This window comes from Triturus cristatus, chromosome 1_2 (genome assembly GCF_964204655.1).
Source record: "Triturus cristatus chromosome 1_2, aTriCri1.1, whole genome shotgun sequence".
Lineage (NCBI taxonomy): Eukaryota > Metazoa > Chordata > Amphibia > Caudata > Salamandridae > Triturus > Triturus cristatus.
Window position 1 is genome coordinate 769,371,659 of NC_140580.1, and position 18,130 is coordinate 769,389,788.

At 43.0% G+C, this 18,130-nt stretch overlaps 1 protein-coding gene across 2 annotated transcripts in view; it reads right to left on the reverse strand.

The window, feature by feature from the left end:
• WDFY4 (WDFY family member 4) overlaps positions 1–18,130 on the reverse strand; it is an 821,140-nt gene that overhangs the window by 380,082 nt on the left and 422,928 nt on the right. For both annotated transcript variants that reach the window (XM_085608765.1, XM_085608766.1), the window contains 3 exons: positions 14,561–14,661; positions 4,131–4,230; positions 359–564 (listed from right to left, as the gene is read on the reverse strand). In XM_085608765.1, coding sequence (XP_085464891.1) covers positions 359–564; positions 4,131–4,230; positions 14,561–14,661 — 407 coding nt within the window. The remainder of the gene's footprint in view (positions 1–358; positions 565–4,130; positions 4,231–14,560; positions 14,662–18,130) is intronic.

Here is an 18,130-nt window from a genome sequence, read left to right on the forward strand (position 1 = left end):
CATTAAAGTTATACATTTTGCACAATTTGTTTTCTTTCTAAATGTACTCTTAGCAGGATACATGAGAATTTCTGGACACTTGGACAATCACCCACTCTGATCATCGCTCTCTTCCATTCACTTTAGGATATACAAACCCATGACCAGTTTTCGTTCTAGAATCCTTGCTTTCCCATTACAAATCATGTGTCCAGCCACATGTCCCTCCCAATAACTCCTATATTTCTTCTAGGTTTTCAGCTGACAGACTATTGATGCTACAGCATTTTCCCTACTGTAACACCATGATGATGTGAGGTTTCAATGTCCAGTGCCTTTAAACCTCACCTCCTTCTAGCTTTCTGTTTTCACAACTTACCCATGAGGATTTCCACACCAGCAGTGCTGTTCCTAAGCCAGGATCCAGATTTCACCACATTCTTGAACTTGTCCAGCAGAGGTGGGTGATGCAAGAAGTGCACCAGTAGTCTCATGCCAAGCTCCACAGTGGTCGGGTGCAGATGACTCTGTACAAATAGTAGAAACCAATCGGGTCCCAGTGACAGATATATCTCTTCTTGCTTTCTAAAATGTATGCAAAGTGAACAAACAAATTCAGGAAAGTTTACCTGTCATATATTATATAGTATCAGTCCAATTATTTTCTGAACTTTCTTTGTAGCTGGCATGAACAATGTGAGAGTCTGGATTCTACAGATCCCAGTAGTCACATGGATTGACCATCTTCCTACCTTATTCTATTGCCTTAGGACAAAGTCATACATAGATACATTTTCGATCCTTCCTTATGTCATGGAGTCAACTCTCTTAAATAAACAAATTTTGAGGCACATTACTCTTATTTGCAACAGACTAGGACAGACTATGGGTGATGAATCAAATATTACTATTCCAGTTAATTGCACTTGAGAATAGCCAAGGACATTTAGCTGGAGTTTGCCTTATGGACAAGGGAGTTGTCAACAAATTAAAAGAACCCCCCCCCCTTCAAACCAAAGCTCTTTTGACACCTTGGGCACAAAGCAAGTCATCACAACCCTCCACCAGAATAGTTCTCGATACCTTTCATCCATGCATCTATCCATTCATCCTTTCATCTTTCATTCCACTTTCTGATATTCACATTTTCACCTTTACATTCTGTCATCCATTCATTCTTTCATCTAACATTCAATCTTTCATCATTCTGTCAGTCCACCCATCCACATCCAAACCTATTCATCGATCTCCAAACCTATCCATCAAACCTATCCATCCATCTTTCTCTCTATCTATCTTTTCAGTCATCCATCTCTCATCACCTTTTCACTCATCCATCCATCCTGTCAGTCATTCATCTATCCATCCTTTCACTCATTCATCAATCCTTTCACTCATCCTTTCTATTTTTCCACACATCCATCCATTTACCCTTTCACTCACCCATCCATCCATCCATCCACTCACTCACTCATCCATCCACACTTTCACGCATCCATCCATTCTCCCTCCCTTTCACTCATCCATCCGTTCTTCCAGTCATCCATCCATCCCCTCTTTCGTCCATTCACCCTTCCTTTACTCATCCATTCTTTCATTCATTCATCCATCCAATCCATCCATCCACCCTTTTATCAATATATCCATCCACACTCCCTTTCACCCGTCTATTCTTTCACTCATCCATTCATTCTTTCACTTATCCATCCTTTCACTCATCCATCCGTTCATTCACTCACCCATCCATCCTCTTGTTCATCCACCCACACTTTCAAACATCTGTCCATCCATTCTCCTTTCCCTTTCACTCATCCATCCGTTCTTTTACTCATCCATCCACTCATCCATCCATCCTGTCAACCATATATTCACCCACCCTCCCTTTCACTCATCCATGCATTATTTCACTCATCCATCCATCCACTCATCCACTCATCCATCAGTCTACCCTTTCACTCCATCCGTATGTCCATTTTCCCTTTCACTCATCCCACCCACCATCTTTATCACTCAGCCATCCATCCTTTCACTCACTCATCCATCCTCTCATTATCTATCCATCCACCCTCTCTTTCACTCAGCCATCCATCATTTCACTCACTCATCTAATAGCCACCTTTTCACTCACCTATCCATCCTTCCATTCATCCACCCTCCCTTTCACTCATCCATCCATTCTTTAACTCATCCATCCTTGCATCCAACCTTTCACTCATACATTCATCCATCCATCTACTCATCCATTTTCCTTTTACACAACTATCCAGTCACCTTTTCACTCACACATCTATCCATCCATCCTTTCACTCACACATTCACCTTTGTCTGCCAAGTTGCAGACAGAAGAGACCCATCAGAAACTCCACCTCTGCTGTAGCTGCTAGAGTTGTGGCTTCATGACGCTCAGCTCCATCCTTTCATTCATCCATCCATCCTTTTACTCAATCCGTCTAACATTTTTCTCATCCATCCACCCACTGTTTCATTCCATTCTTGAATCCACCCTTTCACTTCATCAATCCATTGTTTCATTCATCTATCCATCCTTCACTTTTTCATCCTTCTGTCTGCCCTCCCTTTCATTCATCCATTCATTCCTTTGGTTATACATCTGCCCACCCTTTCATCCATCTGTCCACCCTCCCTTTCACTAATTCATACATTCTTTTATTCATCCATATTTTTACCCATCCAGCCATCCATCCTTTAACTCACCCAGCCACCCTTTCACGTTATTTATGATTCTTTGTCTGCAGAGCTGCAGACAGAAGAGGCACATCAAGAACCCCTGCTGTAGTTGCTAAAGATAGGGTTGACGGTGCCCATGCTTACAGATAATGCCAAGCATGAGAAATACAGGATGAGTTTAGAAAGGCCTCACACTCTTCCTAGAAGGAGATCCAACTGGATACCAATGACAGAAAGAATAAGACAAGGTGATACTCTACCATAGAGGATAGTCATCCCAATAGAGAGCAAAGACTGTGAAGGTATGAAAAAGTGCTGTCTTTATCCCTAGAGATAATCCTACAAAGAGGTAACCCAATTACTGGATGCAAAAAACAGGTCAATCCCCTCTATGAGAGCTTTAAAGAAAATGTACAAGGCCTCCATATTTAAAACACTGATAGGTAAATTACCCATGCCATGAACAGGCCTAAGAGTGCTACTTCTAACTAAAAACACAAGTTTTAATGACAATGGGGCTGGGGCTGCTGTCAGTATCTTGGGGCAGCAGTTTGAAATATTGTTGAGGTCTGACCTGCTGCCAGTATTCGGTACCCTGGCAGGGCGTGGGTGAGTGAGACCCCTTTGCACCACCCATGGAGCATGGCTGAATTCTATGCCACTGCCTTTACCTTAATGGTGATGACTGTAGAGAGAGATCAAGAACAGACAGCAAGCCTTCAAACTTTATAGGCAATCCCTCCATAGAGCCCCCAGTCAAAAGACATGCTGATGGACTTAGATCCTTGGTGAGCTTTGACTCTCCTCCCTCTTATAGGGCTTAAAGGGATGGGTTTCTGTAGGGGGCTGAACAGACCCTAGGGAGGATGACAGTCAAGTATTTCAAAGGAAGTGCTTCATTATTGTTTCAGAACTTGGTTTGTGCCACATTCTGCTTTGCTTCCCTGCTAGGATGTGCTTCACATATGCCCCTCACTTGTGTGTTATGCAGACAGAAAGGTTTAGTGATACCAGGCTTCTCATATCTTCAACAGCGTAGGCAAAGGCCCACACAAAAATAACTCTCCTGGTAAGGAAAGTGATCTTCACATGCAGATACCTTACCCATAAACACAACCTCCACTCTCAGAAGCTAGCAGTGGTTCCGATTGATTGAAGCATTTACTTAATCTGTGCTGTCTACGTTCTATGGCCAGATGTGGCTCAGAGCTCCCTGTGCAATCTGGAGTTAAGGTTCACCTTGCAGGAGACACCCAACCCGATTACAATGGCGCTTGGACACTCGCGTTCCTCTTTAGAAGAGACATAGCTTATCCATCCACCTGAACTGCCCCTTTTGGAGCATGGTCAACTCACAAATAGTTACCCCTCTGTCATTTTGCAGACTTAATAGAAAATGAGACACTGAAATGGAATACCGCCTATGTAGCAACTACAGGGCTAATCATGTCTGATCAACTTACACCAAAGACAGATGGTTGCTGTCTGCACACAGGACTTGTAGCATCACCATAAGTAACTGCTGTCTCAACCAGATGGTCCTTGCTGACGCCCTGCTGTTAGCTGCAGTGATCAAATGGGAACATTAACCAAAATATAAAGTGATAAAGCAAATGGTCAAATACATCAGACATAAAGAAAAACGTGAAAACCCATCAGAGAAGGGCTGAAGGACATAAAGTCTTCTGAAAGATATCAATGAAATGGTGAAAGTTATCATGAAAGAACCAAAAGATAACATGGAAATTGTGAATCACATCAGACATTAGACATCAAGATACGCAAAATGGTGAAACTTTAACAAAACGCTGAAATCATGAGGAAGAAAAATCTTAAGGACATCACACAGGAATGGCAAAATGCATTAGAAGAACCTTGACAGATATCGGGTGACTGGAACAACCACAAAATGGAATCATACATCAAGGTCAATTGTTAATGATTTCAAGGGACAGGTAAGCACCAGACATCTAGAAAATGATACATTATTAGCTTTATCTGTGTCCAGATGTACATCTAGATAGACAACAGATAGAAACAACCTCCTACTTATGCAAACCTACAGAAAAGTACACACATTGTAAAATACCCATGGAGGTGCACACACACACACACACACACACACGTCTGTATACCAATATATACATATATAACTGCAGATGCATTTGTACAGATGCACACCTCTAAAAAAGGATTCGCATATACATGTTCATTTAAAGCAAATTCATATATCCATAGATCTATGAATAACAGCAGGGAATTGGCCAAATCAGACCCCGGTGTGAGATGGAAACGACTAAACCTCTTGGAAAGTGACTAAAGATTGAGCTACCAGCCCATAATCAAGCCAGAATGTGTGCTACAAAAATGGCAATAAATTAATATGAAGGGACATATGATAACACAACATAATGAACACTACATGATACAGTAATTCAACATAGTAAAACACAACATATCAATAGGTGTCATGACATAACTTGACATAACATAGGGCACGATTTAGAGTTTGGCGGAGAGAGTTCTCAGTTGCAACGGCGACAGAGTTCCCCCTGCGCCAAACTGAAGGTCCACCCACCTCATTTGGAGTCAGGCGGACATTTTTCATGCCGACGGTGGAAACTACTCTGGCTCCACCACTGACATAAACCTTCAACTGCCCGACAGAGTAAGGCCGGTCGGAGGTTTGGCTATGTGTCTGCCCACTTCATTTAGAGTGGGCAAACACATGGTCTGCTTCCAGTGTCCATCACTGCTAGGTAAAAGCTGGCATTAAGGGGCACGGAAAGCTGCAAAATGCCCCACTTGCCATGGGAGAAAACTCCCATAGTGAGGGGGGGGGGGTCTAATTTTCCAAACCAAGATCCCAGATTGGGTTTTTGTTTCGGAGAAAACACAAAAACATTGCAAGTCTGCTGTGCAGCTCCGTTATGTTGATGAACTTACAATGCATCGACAGGAACCACTGTGACTGCAGTTCCTGCCCTGCCAATGCTGGAGATGTTCTCTGGTTGGGCGGAGATCCCAAAATGTGGCAGGTTGGTACTCCGTCAGAGCGATGGACCGATGGAGTCCTTTACTCTGACAGATTAAAACCCCAATCCCCCCAATTGATACTAAAATGCGGATACTACTACTGCTACTAATAAAAAGAATAATAATATATGACTGATAACAATAACAACAATAATAAGTGTCTCTTCGACCTCATCATCTATCTGTCTGTCTTTTGTGGAGTCCCACAAGGTTCCTCTCGCTCTCTCTCTCTCACGCTTGCTCTCTCTACGATGCTGTTTAAAATTTGTGTGTGCCCTTTAGCCCCACTAATTATAGCTTTGCTTGTCTTGTGATTTCATATCATGGCATTATTCAGCTGATTGTATGACTTCATCATCAGGCAGCACCGAAGGAGTATGCAGTTCCTGTAGGGTGGGGAAAGAAGAGAAGGGGGCTCGGTTGGTCCCCAGTATAGGGATACCGCCGATTATAATGGTTGGAGGTGTCTATATGTGTTTGACTATTTCTACACACATATAGACACCTCCGACCATTAATATCAACGGTATCCCTACTCTGGTTTTAATTGAGACGAGTGGGCTTGTAGATTAAAATTCATTTTGGAACACCACCTTGCCTCATTTTATTTCTCTTCACATCACCTCACATCTACACCACTAGGTCCCTCACACTCACCTCAACTATACAGCTTGGGAAAAAGATCTCCGACAAAGAGCCCCTCATAGGGTGCCCGTCAGGCATTGCAGCAACGGCCTGAAGAGAAGCAAGCCCTATGATGAAGCATGACACCCAAATGGGTGTGTGAGGGCTCCACTACCCAAATTGGGAGACACCCACACTCCATTACTGAGTAAGGGTGCTGACCAACCTAGCCTTCTTCTCTTCTTTCCCCACCCTAGAGGAACTGCATACTCCTTCGGTGCTACATTGTATTTATTGGGGCCTGTATGCTGGACCTATAAACGCCCCTTCTCCCTCATTTGTATTGAGTTCATCATCGGGCACCCAGTTCAACTGCCAAGCTGACTACCTGCTTATATGGAGCTCAAAGATGGATGTTGTGAAACCTCTGTAAACTCAAAGCTAATTTAGACTGAGATCTTGTTGGTCTGCAACACCATTGTAAATGGGCAAAACACTGTTTTGCCTACCTTTGGACGTTCACCAGGCCATGAAAGAGAAAACCTTTTGAGTTCTTCTTGATCAAGACCTTTCTTTCAAATTTCAGTTTAAATTATGTCTCCTTGACATGTTTTCATGTTCGGCTTCTCTTAAGAAAAATTCTTTCGTTTTTGCCTTGTAATCTGCATACTCAGTTGGTCTTAAGGGTTGATTATTGCAATAGCCTCTATTTCTAAAATCCTTCATTGACCAATGTCAGAAGATCCAGAACTTCACAGTTTGGCTAGTATGCAACCTATGAAAATGAGTTCATGTGTCTCAGACCAGAGTCCAGTTGCATTGGCTTCCAGATAAGCAAAGAACTCTCTTCATAACACCCTAATTCATGCACAGTTTTCAATGATGAAGAAAGATCTCCTCTGCTTGAGCACTGCTATAATCCAATAAGAAGTCTAGGGTCCCAGCGTTTGTTTGTGATTTGTCATGTTAAACCTTCTTGGACAAGTGGCCAGCATTCCATCTGGTTGGGCCTCAAGTCTGAAATAATCTCCTTCCAAACATAAAGAGCATTCAGTTCTACTTAGCCTTTAGAAAAGTTGTTAAAACAAAACTTTTCTGCTAATTCCTTCTTACAGTTTTAGTATTTGTACAGCTCCATAGTGCGAAGATGAATTTAGACAGCCTTTCTAAAGACTACATAGGACTAAATGCTCTTTATGTGCCCCTGGTGAACGAGCACTTAAAATAAGTCTATCAATAGTAATAATAGAAATAATATCAATGATGATAAAATTAATAATACTATTGTATATATTTTTTTACTATTATTATTACTATATAATAATATATTGATTGCTTCCACAGTCTTGCAGCTTCTTACAACTGTACATAACAGACAATACTATTAGTTATTTCATGTTATTCTGTAATCCTCACACAGTTCTAATGCTTAGTCCATCCAACCATCGATCAAGAAATAGACCTTCAGTTCTCCCTTAGATCTGTGCCACAAATGCACTAATCCACTTAGAAATCTTACCAGCTTCTATCAGGTTGTCTTATGTATTTATTATATTAATTAGCATGGATTCGATGTGTGCATTAGTGCGGTGGAGTTAACAGGAGTGAATGTGTGAATGTGTGGAGTAATTCAGTTGAGTGGTTTCTGTTACAAAGTGCATGTAGACTCCATTACTTGTTTGCAATGCAAAACGAAATGTAGTTTTTTAAATTATTACTAGCACATTGCAATGTTGGGAGCTCTAGTGGAAGATACTAGAGTGGCAGAGGGTCACTATTGGCTGGTGTTCACCTTCTGCTTCGTTGTGCTTCATTGTAAATGTCTATCCCTGGTTGGTGGAATGGTTTAATACCATGAATATACACCTGCATTATTTGCCTATTTTCAGGTTACACTTTTTGTGCAAAATCCTAAAATATCGCAACTACACCTCATTGTGTAAATAAGCCGCAGCTCTTGGAAAAATTAAAATATGAAAAACCAAAATGAGAGTAGCTGGTCACAGCATTTGTTCTTTCGTTTTTTGTTTTTTTTAGCAAGAAATGTGTCCTTGAGTCACAAATTTATTCAAGGATGCATTTCACCTTTAAATATAGCATTAATTGACAGAGTCACATTTTTGCACAATTACGCATAATTTTTCTGAAAATAAGTGACAGCAAATTACTTGAATATCTCTCACAATCTATTGCAGTAATCTTTTTTTACTGGTGTTCAAAAGTTTCGAAAAAATTGCGGGATAGACTAAAAGTCAGAGAGTTAAAGTTTGAAAAATAAAAACTTTGGATGCAAATAGTTTGAAGAAATAAAATACATTTTGAAAAAAGATGGAAAACACTGGTAAAATAACAAGGAGAGGCTAACAGATAGGGGTATTTTGAATGTTTACTGACCCAATTTAGTAAAGGGAAAAATGGTTAATGTTACTTACAGTTAGCTTAGCATATTAACAGCAAAAGTGTCTTTAAGTATTTCGTAGAGGCAAGTGTTTGCAGTTCGGTAAGGGAAAGGTTGGGATTCAACCTTGAGTTTGGATAAGGTTTAGGGTAAGGGTAGCACATGGGGTCAGAAATAGGATGAAGGTTTGGGTTAGTCATAGCCCAAGGGTTAGTGCTGTAGAATGGGTTGAATAAGTACCTAGACCCATTTCTGGAGGCCCAAAACCTTTTGTATCAGACACAGACCATTTTCATACCTGCCTATAGTACCGAGACAGCTCTTTTACTAGCCACGGATGTCATTCTTTTTAATTTGAGCGCAACTTTCAACACTATGTCCCACCTCATCCTCTGAAGTAGGTTGGAGGTGCTTGGGATAATAGGAAAAGCACTAAAATGTCTGACCTCTTTCCTTAACAACAGGCGCTTTCAGGTCATGCAAGGCTCCTATTTGTCGGAGGTTCATCAGCTCAAGTGCGGTATGCCTCAGGGCTTTTAACATACAAGTATTTTATTTTATTTTTTTAATTTGTAAGGCGCAACAGCTACCCAAAAAGGGTTTCCCGGCGCCGGGCGGACTAGGTGTAAGAAAAGGCAACAGTAGATGGAGTTACTGGTTAAATAACCAGGTCTTGAGGGATCTGCGGAAACGTGTGTAGATGGTCTCTTTGCGAATGGCGGGAGGAAGGGTGTTCCACAGTGACGGACCTAGGTATGAAAAAGATCTTCCCCCCATCCTGGAGAGTTTGAACCTGGGTACTGTGAAGTTTTCATGAGTAGCAGACCTTAGAAGGGGGCATAGGGATGGACGAGAGATTGCAGATACTGTGGTGCCGTTCCCATTTTGATCTTAAACATATAGCTCAGTAAGGTTTAAACTTAATACGGCTCTCTACCCTGAGCCAAGGTAAGTCACGGAGGTAGCCAAAGATTGTGGTGACTTTTGGAACCCTGCAAAGTAGTCATGCTGCAGAGTTCTGTACCAACTGTAGTCTTCGGGTTACTGCCTTGTTGGGACCCAGATAAAGGACATTTCCATAGTCCAGCCGAGAGGTGATGAGGGCATGGACCACTGTTTTCTAGGTGTCCCCTGGTAGCATCCAGATGATCTTCCTAAGCCATTTCAGGATGGTAAAGCAATGACCCTTAGCTAACATTATCTGCTTATTTGGTTTCACCAGGGTGTCATACGCTGATGGCACCCAGATTGTCATCTCTCCGGCACCAAATAGTAGTCAAACTGCAGAGGACTTGTCCACCTGTCTGTAACAAGTTAATTATTGGATGGCTACAAGTTGCCTTAAACTAAACAGCAATAAGACGGAGGTTATGGAGGTTGGGAACAAACCATCTCTCTGGGACCACCTTAGATGGCCTTCATGCCGAGGTGACCGCCCGTCCCCCAGAACAGAAGTTAAAAGCCTGAGAGTTCTTCTCGATAAATACCTCACTATGGCCTCCCGGACCAAGAAAGTGACAGGGTCATGTTTTGGTCTGCTAAGAGCATTGAAGAAGACGCTCAAATGGCTTCCAGCGGAACCCTTAAGAACAGTGGTACAAGGCCTCATAGTCCCGCGACTAGACTATGGCAAATTCACTCTACATAGGTAGCTCTGCGTATGTTATAAAGACACTGCAGATTATTCAAAATGTTGCAGCCTTCACTGCCAGTAAGGAGAAGAATATAATTTGAATTGCACACAAGATAAAACACATTTTAAACCATTTAATTGTAACAAGGGCAAACAACCGCCTCCTCCTGCCATTCAAAGAATCAAAAGGGTCAGAAGTGGAGGGCAGTCTTTCGCTTGCTTGGTATCCAGGCTCTGGAACTCCCTACCCACCCACTTAAGAGCCAACAGTAATCAGTCCAGCTCCAGAAAGCAAGTAAAGACTCACTTGTTCATTTAGTTAGCACACTATCTCTCTCTCATAATTTCCGTCAGCGCTGGGAGACCCGTGTTTGGGTAGCCATACGGTTAATAAGATTTGGGAAAATAACATATCTTTAGGGAATAGGTTAAGGGTTTAAGAGCATGGAGAGCAGAGAAGGATTTAGACTAGTATATCTCCTATTACTTAGGGATTTATCCGCATGAGCTAGGTGAGGAGGTTTGACCTATAATTAGGACATAGTTTAGATTAAGTGGAATAACTGAGTGGGAGGTATCCATAAACCCACCCCCTCCCGAAAAAAAAGGTAAAATGTTCAACTTTCAGTTTTCAGACTCATAGCTTAACTGTATACACCAAAATAAATGTTGGTTTTCAACCTAACACATTTTGTTGATTTTCAAAATTAATAGAAGAGAGATTAGCTAGGATCTGTATGGGTTAGCTCAACGTAAAAACTCTAAGACCTTGCAATATGGTTGTACGACGGTACAACGCATGCAATTACTTTGCTTGCCTTTGACGTGCATGTTTTTACTGGGAATATGTATTTAAAACGCATGCCAATACCACGCATTGTTTTTAGATTTAAAAACAATGTATTTGTGGGGGGAGACCCCTCAACTTACCTAAAATGCGTGGTATTGGCATGCGTTTTAAATACATATTCGCTGTAAAAACATGCGCGCAAAAATATGCGTGGTAAAGGCAGAACGATGTAAAAACCTTGTTCTAAAGGCTGTTTCCCTTGCAATATGTAGTACTTGATGCATGTGTGGTGCTGGTGTACTCAGGAAAGAGTGTGCTGGGACTCTCCCAGGAATGGTATGATCTTGAATACTTCATTATTTTCTAATCTTAGAGCGGTCTAAGTGCTCTTCTGTCAATGTCATGTTTCAATATAGTATTTTACTGTCCTGCACCTGCCGGAAAAGCTTCCAATCATTGTAAAATCACTGGACACAAATACTGGCAAATCCTCTTTGGCTTATTTACTCTGAAATGTGCAGAAGACAAAAGAGTGGCGGAGAAAGAAGGGACAATAAGTAATATAAAGGAAGAGAATATACACGGAAAATAAATAAATAAGAAGGAAAAATGTCAATTAAGGTTAGGGATTTTTCCAATACCAGACTGTTCATTTAATGTGTTTGGTGCGAATAGGAAAGAAACGTTAGCTAATGTGAAGCAGTTAGGTTTGATAAAGACTCTGGCAGAGACTCAGAAAGGTCAAATAAGAGTAATTTGTGATTTACTCTATTGGGACTTTTATGACATAGTATGTTTTTACATCATACATATTCGATATAGACTGGACATTTTCTCTTTGCTATATATTGGCTGAAAATCCGCGCATCGACTCTAGTGAAGGTAAAACTTTATGGGCTGAGTCTCAAACTGTGCCTTGCCTATACATGTGTGTGGAGCTCTTCGCCCCTTATACAGAGTCTCCAAACACGTAAGAATAGATTTTAGTAGTCGATGTGGGAGGGACACAGGGGAGTGGGCAGGAAAAGGGGCAGGCTTAATCTTGAAGAGGGTGGGATTAGGGAGCAGTTAGGAGGGTTTAGGGGTCAGGGAGAGGTTTAGGGAGGGACATTACCTGCCCACACAAGAGTAAGTCGATTGCTTTACTCTAGGGGTGGACATATGTAACTTACACTTTAGTAGTAAATTTACACTTGGAGTTTGTGAACACCGAAAGTAGTAAACTAACTACAAAGTTTAAATGTAATCAAAAGTGTAACTTACCTTTGTGACTCAGGCCAGTACAATTTAACTAATTGTTTTTATGTTCATTTAATCATAACTGTCCTCCAGCACCCATGCAGCTGATGTTGGATTTCAAAGCCTCCTATCACTTAAAGCGGGGGTTCACAAAAGCGACTGCCAAAATAACATGTTTGTCTGTAACATGGCATTTACTGATCTTGTTTTATGCTGTACTGGACAATTCCTATTGAGGATGGTCACATGGCTGTGTTGTGAAGGTACAACTGGCTGAGATCACTGAGGTCTGATGGAGGCTAAGTTAGATTTCTGGGGAGACTCCTGAATTCTTCCTCAAGGGATCCCGTTGCTGCTGCCTGCATTGTACCCAATGCACTCAGAATGAGAAACATACAGGGTTTATCGCACAGTCGCCATTAATGTGGCACTTGCTCTCATACCCCTTTATTCTATTCCTCTCTTGACATAAAGGCAATCCCTACCCCCACAAAATTACTATATTGTCTGCTTTGATTGAACCGACATGATGAGTCGGTTGGGGAGCAGAAAATAGTGAAATAATGCAGAATGTCTCCAACATTATATGTTTAACTATCAAATTCACAGCCAAATTCTCAGCCAGATATCTGCTCTCAATTACAGTTAAACCATCAGGAATAATTAAAAGGTGTCTCTTTAATATCAGGTCCTTCAAATCCCTTATGGACCTGGTCACCAGTTCCCTGAAGTCAATCCATGTTGGCCCCTAATGGAGTGTTGAAGACTGGTCCTTGCAAGGAGACCTTGGATCCAACTTGTAACTTTGTAAACATCTCAAGATGGCATTGAGGAATTGTCCTATTGCGCTGGTCTTTCTGTCCCACGTGTGCCTCTGTTTTAGTCTCTGTAGTTGCCTCCGTCAATGTTCTTTTTCTTATGTATTTGCCACTGTGTGCCGTAGTGTCTTATATGGAAGGTAGAAAGTGTGGTCACCTTTGGCGGACTGTGGAAATGAGTACGTTAATGTCCTTATGTGAGTTGTAAATGCCGGGCTAATTTGGAGCAAGTGAAGAGGCAATCTACGTGTGCATGGATACCAGAGTCTTCTCTTTTCTACCTCTATTGCACTCTCTCTGTCTCCAATTCACATTTGTATATTTTCTGACTAGGGCCAGATCTTTTCTTGAAACCATAGCAAAGAAAAATCAATGGCTTTCCAGCAGCTGACAGCCTATGTTACAAAATATGATAAAAAATGAAAAAGGGATCTTTGCTATTTTTTATTTTTTTAATTCAGAATACAGCAAACAGTTGCCTTTCCTAGAGCCCAGAGTGTCTAATTCCACTGAAGATGCAGAGCTGTGAGAGAATGCAGAATTCAATCGATAACACGAGGCAAAGCGTAGGAGAAAGCAAATAAGTGCAAAAGCCAGCCAGCTAGAAAGGGGACAAAGTAGGCAACGGTAGACAGGATGAGATGACAGAAGACCAGAAATGCAAGAGGAAGAGGGAATGACAGGCCAACAGACAAACAGATGAGGAGAATGAGGAAGACAACAGATAGTGAGAGCAAAAGAGACATCAGAAGGACATAGACATGATAGAAAATGTAGGCAAGAGATGACAAAAACCCAAGAAGAAGAGTGGACAGAAGTGTGCAACAAATGGATACGAGATACCCAGAGTCAAATAAAAGAACACAGGTAAGGACAGGACACGACACAAGACATCCAGGACAGAACTAAAGATGGATAGGAGCGCAATCAAGATGGCCTAAAGAGGGCTTGGAGTGGTGAAGGTATCAGAAAGAGAGCTAAGGATAAAAGGTCAAAGGATAGATGTCAGCAACAAAGGAATATACTAGGGGGAGGCATGCAGTAGGGAAAAGAAACAGACAAGCATGGCAGGTTAACGGATTGACAGGCGCAGCGATAGAGAGACCACAGAAGAGATCAGATTGGACAAGGTTAGATGTGAAAGGACACGAGATGAACAGGGGAGGGAAACATATGGAAAGACACACGAGAAGAAAAGGACACAGACATGAGGAAGAACCCATGGGCAGGAAAAGAAAAGAAAATATTGACAGCAAGAATCAAAAAAGAACAACATCTAGATAGAAGCAAACAGGAAGAATTGCAGACAATAGGCCAAGAGATTAAGCGGAGAAGACAAATACCATACAACCTACCTTTAGTTTCCACAGTTTCCACATCAGAGAACACCTCCAAAGATGTCGGTCTTTCATCCACTGAAGACGGGTGCAATGTGTAAACGAGAAGCAAGCCGACTCTTTAGGAAACAGTAAAGCACTCGGTCAGGTGTACATACATGTTTAAAAGGAGCATGCCTTTGTGTACACCTCACACCCACCCTCTTTATCAAGCACAGACACACAATGAAAGCAACACATATGCCTCATATGCCTTTATCCTCTTTTTGATGAAGGAATGGAGACTTTGAACTGGTCATAGTGCACTGAGCATTTGAGTATTTGCTCCCCATGGCAGCATCTCTCCAGTGTACGGATAGACCTTTACTGTACCACATCTCCCGGAGAGAGGTACACTTTACAGCTCCCCACGATGATAGGCGCTACAGAACACCATCACCTCCTACCCTGAGGCCCAGTCTAAAGGGCTCCATCACTTCCTCATAGCAAATCTGTGTAATGCGAGGACATCTCATATAGCCTTGGAGCCCGCCGTGGCAGGCTCTACCAGCCATTCAAGGCCCACTCCAGCTTTAAAGGCCCGAGCTGAAGGTAAAGGCCTTTAACAAGGGGGTAGGCATTTAATGGCCTGTAGAGCCTGCTACTGAGGGCTCTGAGGCTATTAGAATATTCCACTCCTAGAGGGCAGAATGTTCTAATTTGTAAAACCAAGGCCGAGGGGAGCCCAAGGGGATTGAGATCCCCGTGGGGCTCTGTGAAACCTCTGTTTAGAGCAACCAATTCAGGCTTCTACCAGCCATTAGAAGCCCGGGCACTCCATTGCTTTCAATGACGCTCCCTACATTCCAATATTCTAATCATGCTAATAACAATAACCATAATAATAAGAAACAATAATAACAAAACAAAATGATCATCATTAGTTATGGTAAAGATGATAATGTTACTATCATGTAGGTTACTGTAATCTGTGACCGGCCCTGCAGAGCCAGGCTGTGGAACTCCATGCCCCTCAATCTTAAAATCTTAAAATGAAGACTGATCTGCTGTCCTTCAAAAAGGCATTAAAACACGGCTTTTTAATGACTAGACTCTGGACTTGGGTTTCTCCTCAACTCCATCTGGCAGACTTTCTCTTTTTTAGGCTAGTACCTAGACACCTCCGGGTATTAGAGAGCTTTATAAATTCTTTTTTCATTTCATTTTGTTGCACTGGGCTTTGTTTACTTCTTACTGGTGCGTTCTGACGTCACAGAGCCCAGGGGGCGCAGGGACATTCACTTCAGGCACTGCTGGTGTGCAGCAGAAGTTTCTAAAACAAGCTGTCCCTTTACAGAGACAGTGCTTGAGGCCGCGCCCAATGCACAGAATGTAGGGTCTCTTATGCAGTCAGAAGGAATGAGCTGCGCCTGTCTGTCTAAGCAACAAAAAAACGATTACATTTAGAGAGAAGGGCTGATTAACTGGTTTGATTGCTCCTCTATCATTTACAAACAACCAAATGTAAAAAAATCTTAATGGGCCAGCACTGACGATTCCTATCGGCCGCCTAAACACAGCTACCAAGATGTCCCTGCCGTGAAATCTCCACCATCCTCTGCCTGCAGTAGGTTGCATTCTGGGACATGTAGTTTTGATTTCAACATTGAAAATCACATGATGCATAGCGTTCTTGGCTAGAAATACATGACAGGCAAAGAGGTGTTACACATGACAGGACCTGACAGTGCTACTTGCAGCAAACATTATGACGGATATTGCAAGTCACCTCGGAATTCTGTGATCAATTAAGGCACTTTGTTTAGGACCTCTACGTGGTCATTCAGTGACCTGCAATATCCTTATAATGTACAGAAGGGGGTACTTTATTTGATATAGTAACTATGATATAAATAACAACTGGAACATCAAATGTAACAATAACATAATGTTTCAGTGCTGGCTGGAATTCTGACACCCCAATTCCTGCAGATTGTGGAGATTACTTCAGAGGGGATCACCACACAGTGATGGGGTACTCTTCCTTATTTGCCCTTATATCTCTATTCAGTTAATCAATCAGGGTTGGGAAAGCGCAACTACTCACCCGTGAGGGTCTCAAGGCACTGGGGGAGAGCAGGGAAGGAGGTTCCATTGAGTGCTGGTGTCACCCAAAAAGCCATGTCTTGAGGTCCTTCCTGACCTCGGGCAATGTAGGAGATTGACTGAGGTGGAGGGTGAGGGTGTTCCAGGCTTTGGCTGTGAGGTAGGAGAAGGACTTTACTCCTGTTCTAGTCTTGCTGATACGTGGGACGGTGTCCTGTGAGAACGGAAGTGTCTTTTGGGTGCGCAGAAGGAGAGGCAGCTGTTCAGTTATGCGGGTCCGGTGTTGTGAAGGGCCTTATATGCATGAGTGAGGAATTTGAAGATATTTTTCTTTCGACTGGAGGCCATGGGAGATCACAGAGGTGCTGGGTGATGTGACTGCGATGGCGGATGTAGAGGATCAGTCTGGCTGCAGCGTTCTGGACAGTCTGGGGTTTGCAAAGGAGTTTCTTGTTGATTCAGCATAGAGAGCGTTGCCATAGTCCAGTTTGCTGCGGGTGAGTGCGTGCGTGACAGTTTTCTGGATTCCGTTTGAATCCATCTGAAGTGTCTTTCGAAGCATGCGGAAGGTGTTGAAGCAGGTCGAGGAGGTGGCATTGATCTGATGGTTCATTTTGAGCGATGAGTCTAGTATGATGCCGAGGTTTTGTGCTTGGTCCGTCGGGGTGGGGGGATTTCCGAGGGCGGAGGGCCACCAGGAGTCTTTCCATGCAGAGGGGGTGGAGCCAAGGATGAGGACTTATGTCTTTACTGAGCTGAGTTTCAGGCAGCTGTTCTTCATCCAGGTGGCGACGGATTTCATCCCTTCTTGGAAGGTGTGTCTGCTGATGTTGAGTTTGTTGGGGAGGAAGAGGATCAGCTGGGTGTCATCGGCATATGAAACGATGTTCAACCCGTGGTTCCTGCCGAATGTTGCGTGGGGGCCATGTAGACGTTGAAGAGGGTGGGGCTGAGGGAGGGGCCCTGAGGCACTCCACAGTCTCAGAGGTAGGGAGAGAGTCTGACCCGCTGAGTTCTGCCGGTGAGGAAAGAGCAGATCTAGTTGAGGGCCTTGCCACGGATGCCGGTGTCGTGGAGTCTGGTGGCTAGGGTACGGTGGGAGACAGTGTAGAATGCAGCCGAGAGGTCCAGGAGGATGAGGGATGCCATGGGCGAGGAGGGAGCGGATGTCATAGTTGGTGGCGAGTAGGGCAGTCTCTGTGCTATGATTGCTTCGGAATCTGGATTGGGAGATGTCCAGGACGTTGTTAGCTTCAATTAAGTTTTCTAGCTGGGTGTTGACAGCCTTTTTGATGACCTTGGCCACGAAGGAAAGCAGAGAGATGGGCCCGAAGTTCCTGAGGTCCTTCCGGTCTGCAGAGGGTTTCTTCAGGAGGGGGTTGACTTCAGCATGTTTCCAGTCATCGGGGAAGGTGGCGGTCTCGAAGGAGCAGTTGATCATCCAATGTAGTTCGGGTGCGATGGTTGATGAAGCTCTAGGCCCCAAGTTCTAGCTTCGTGCAG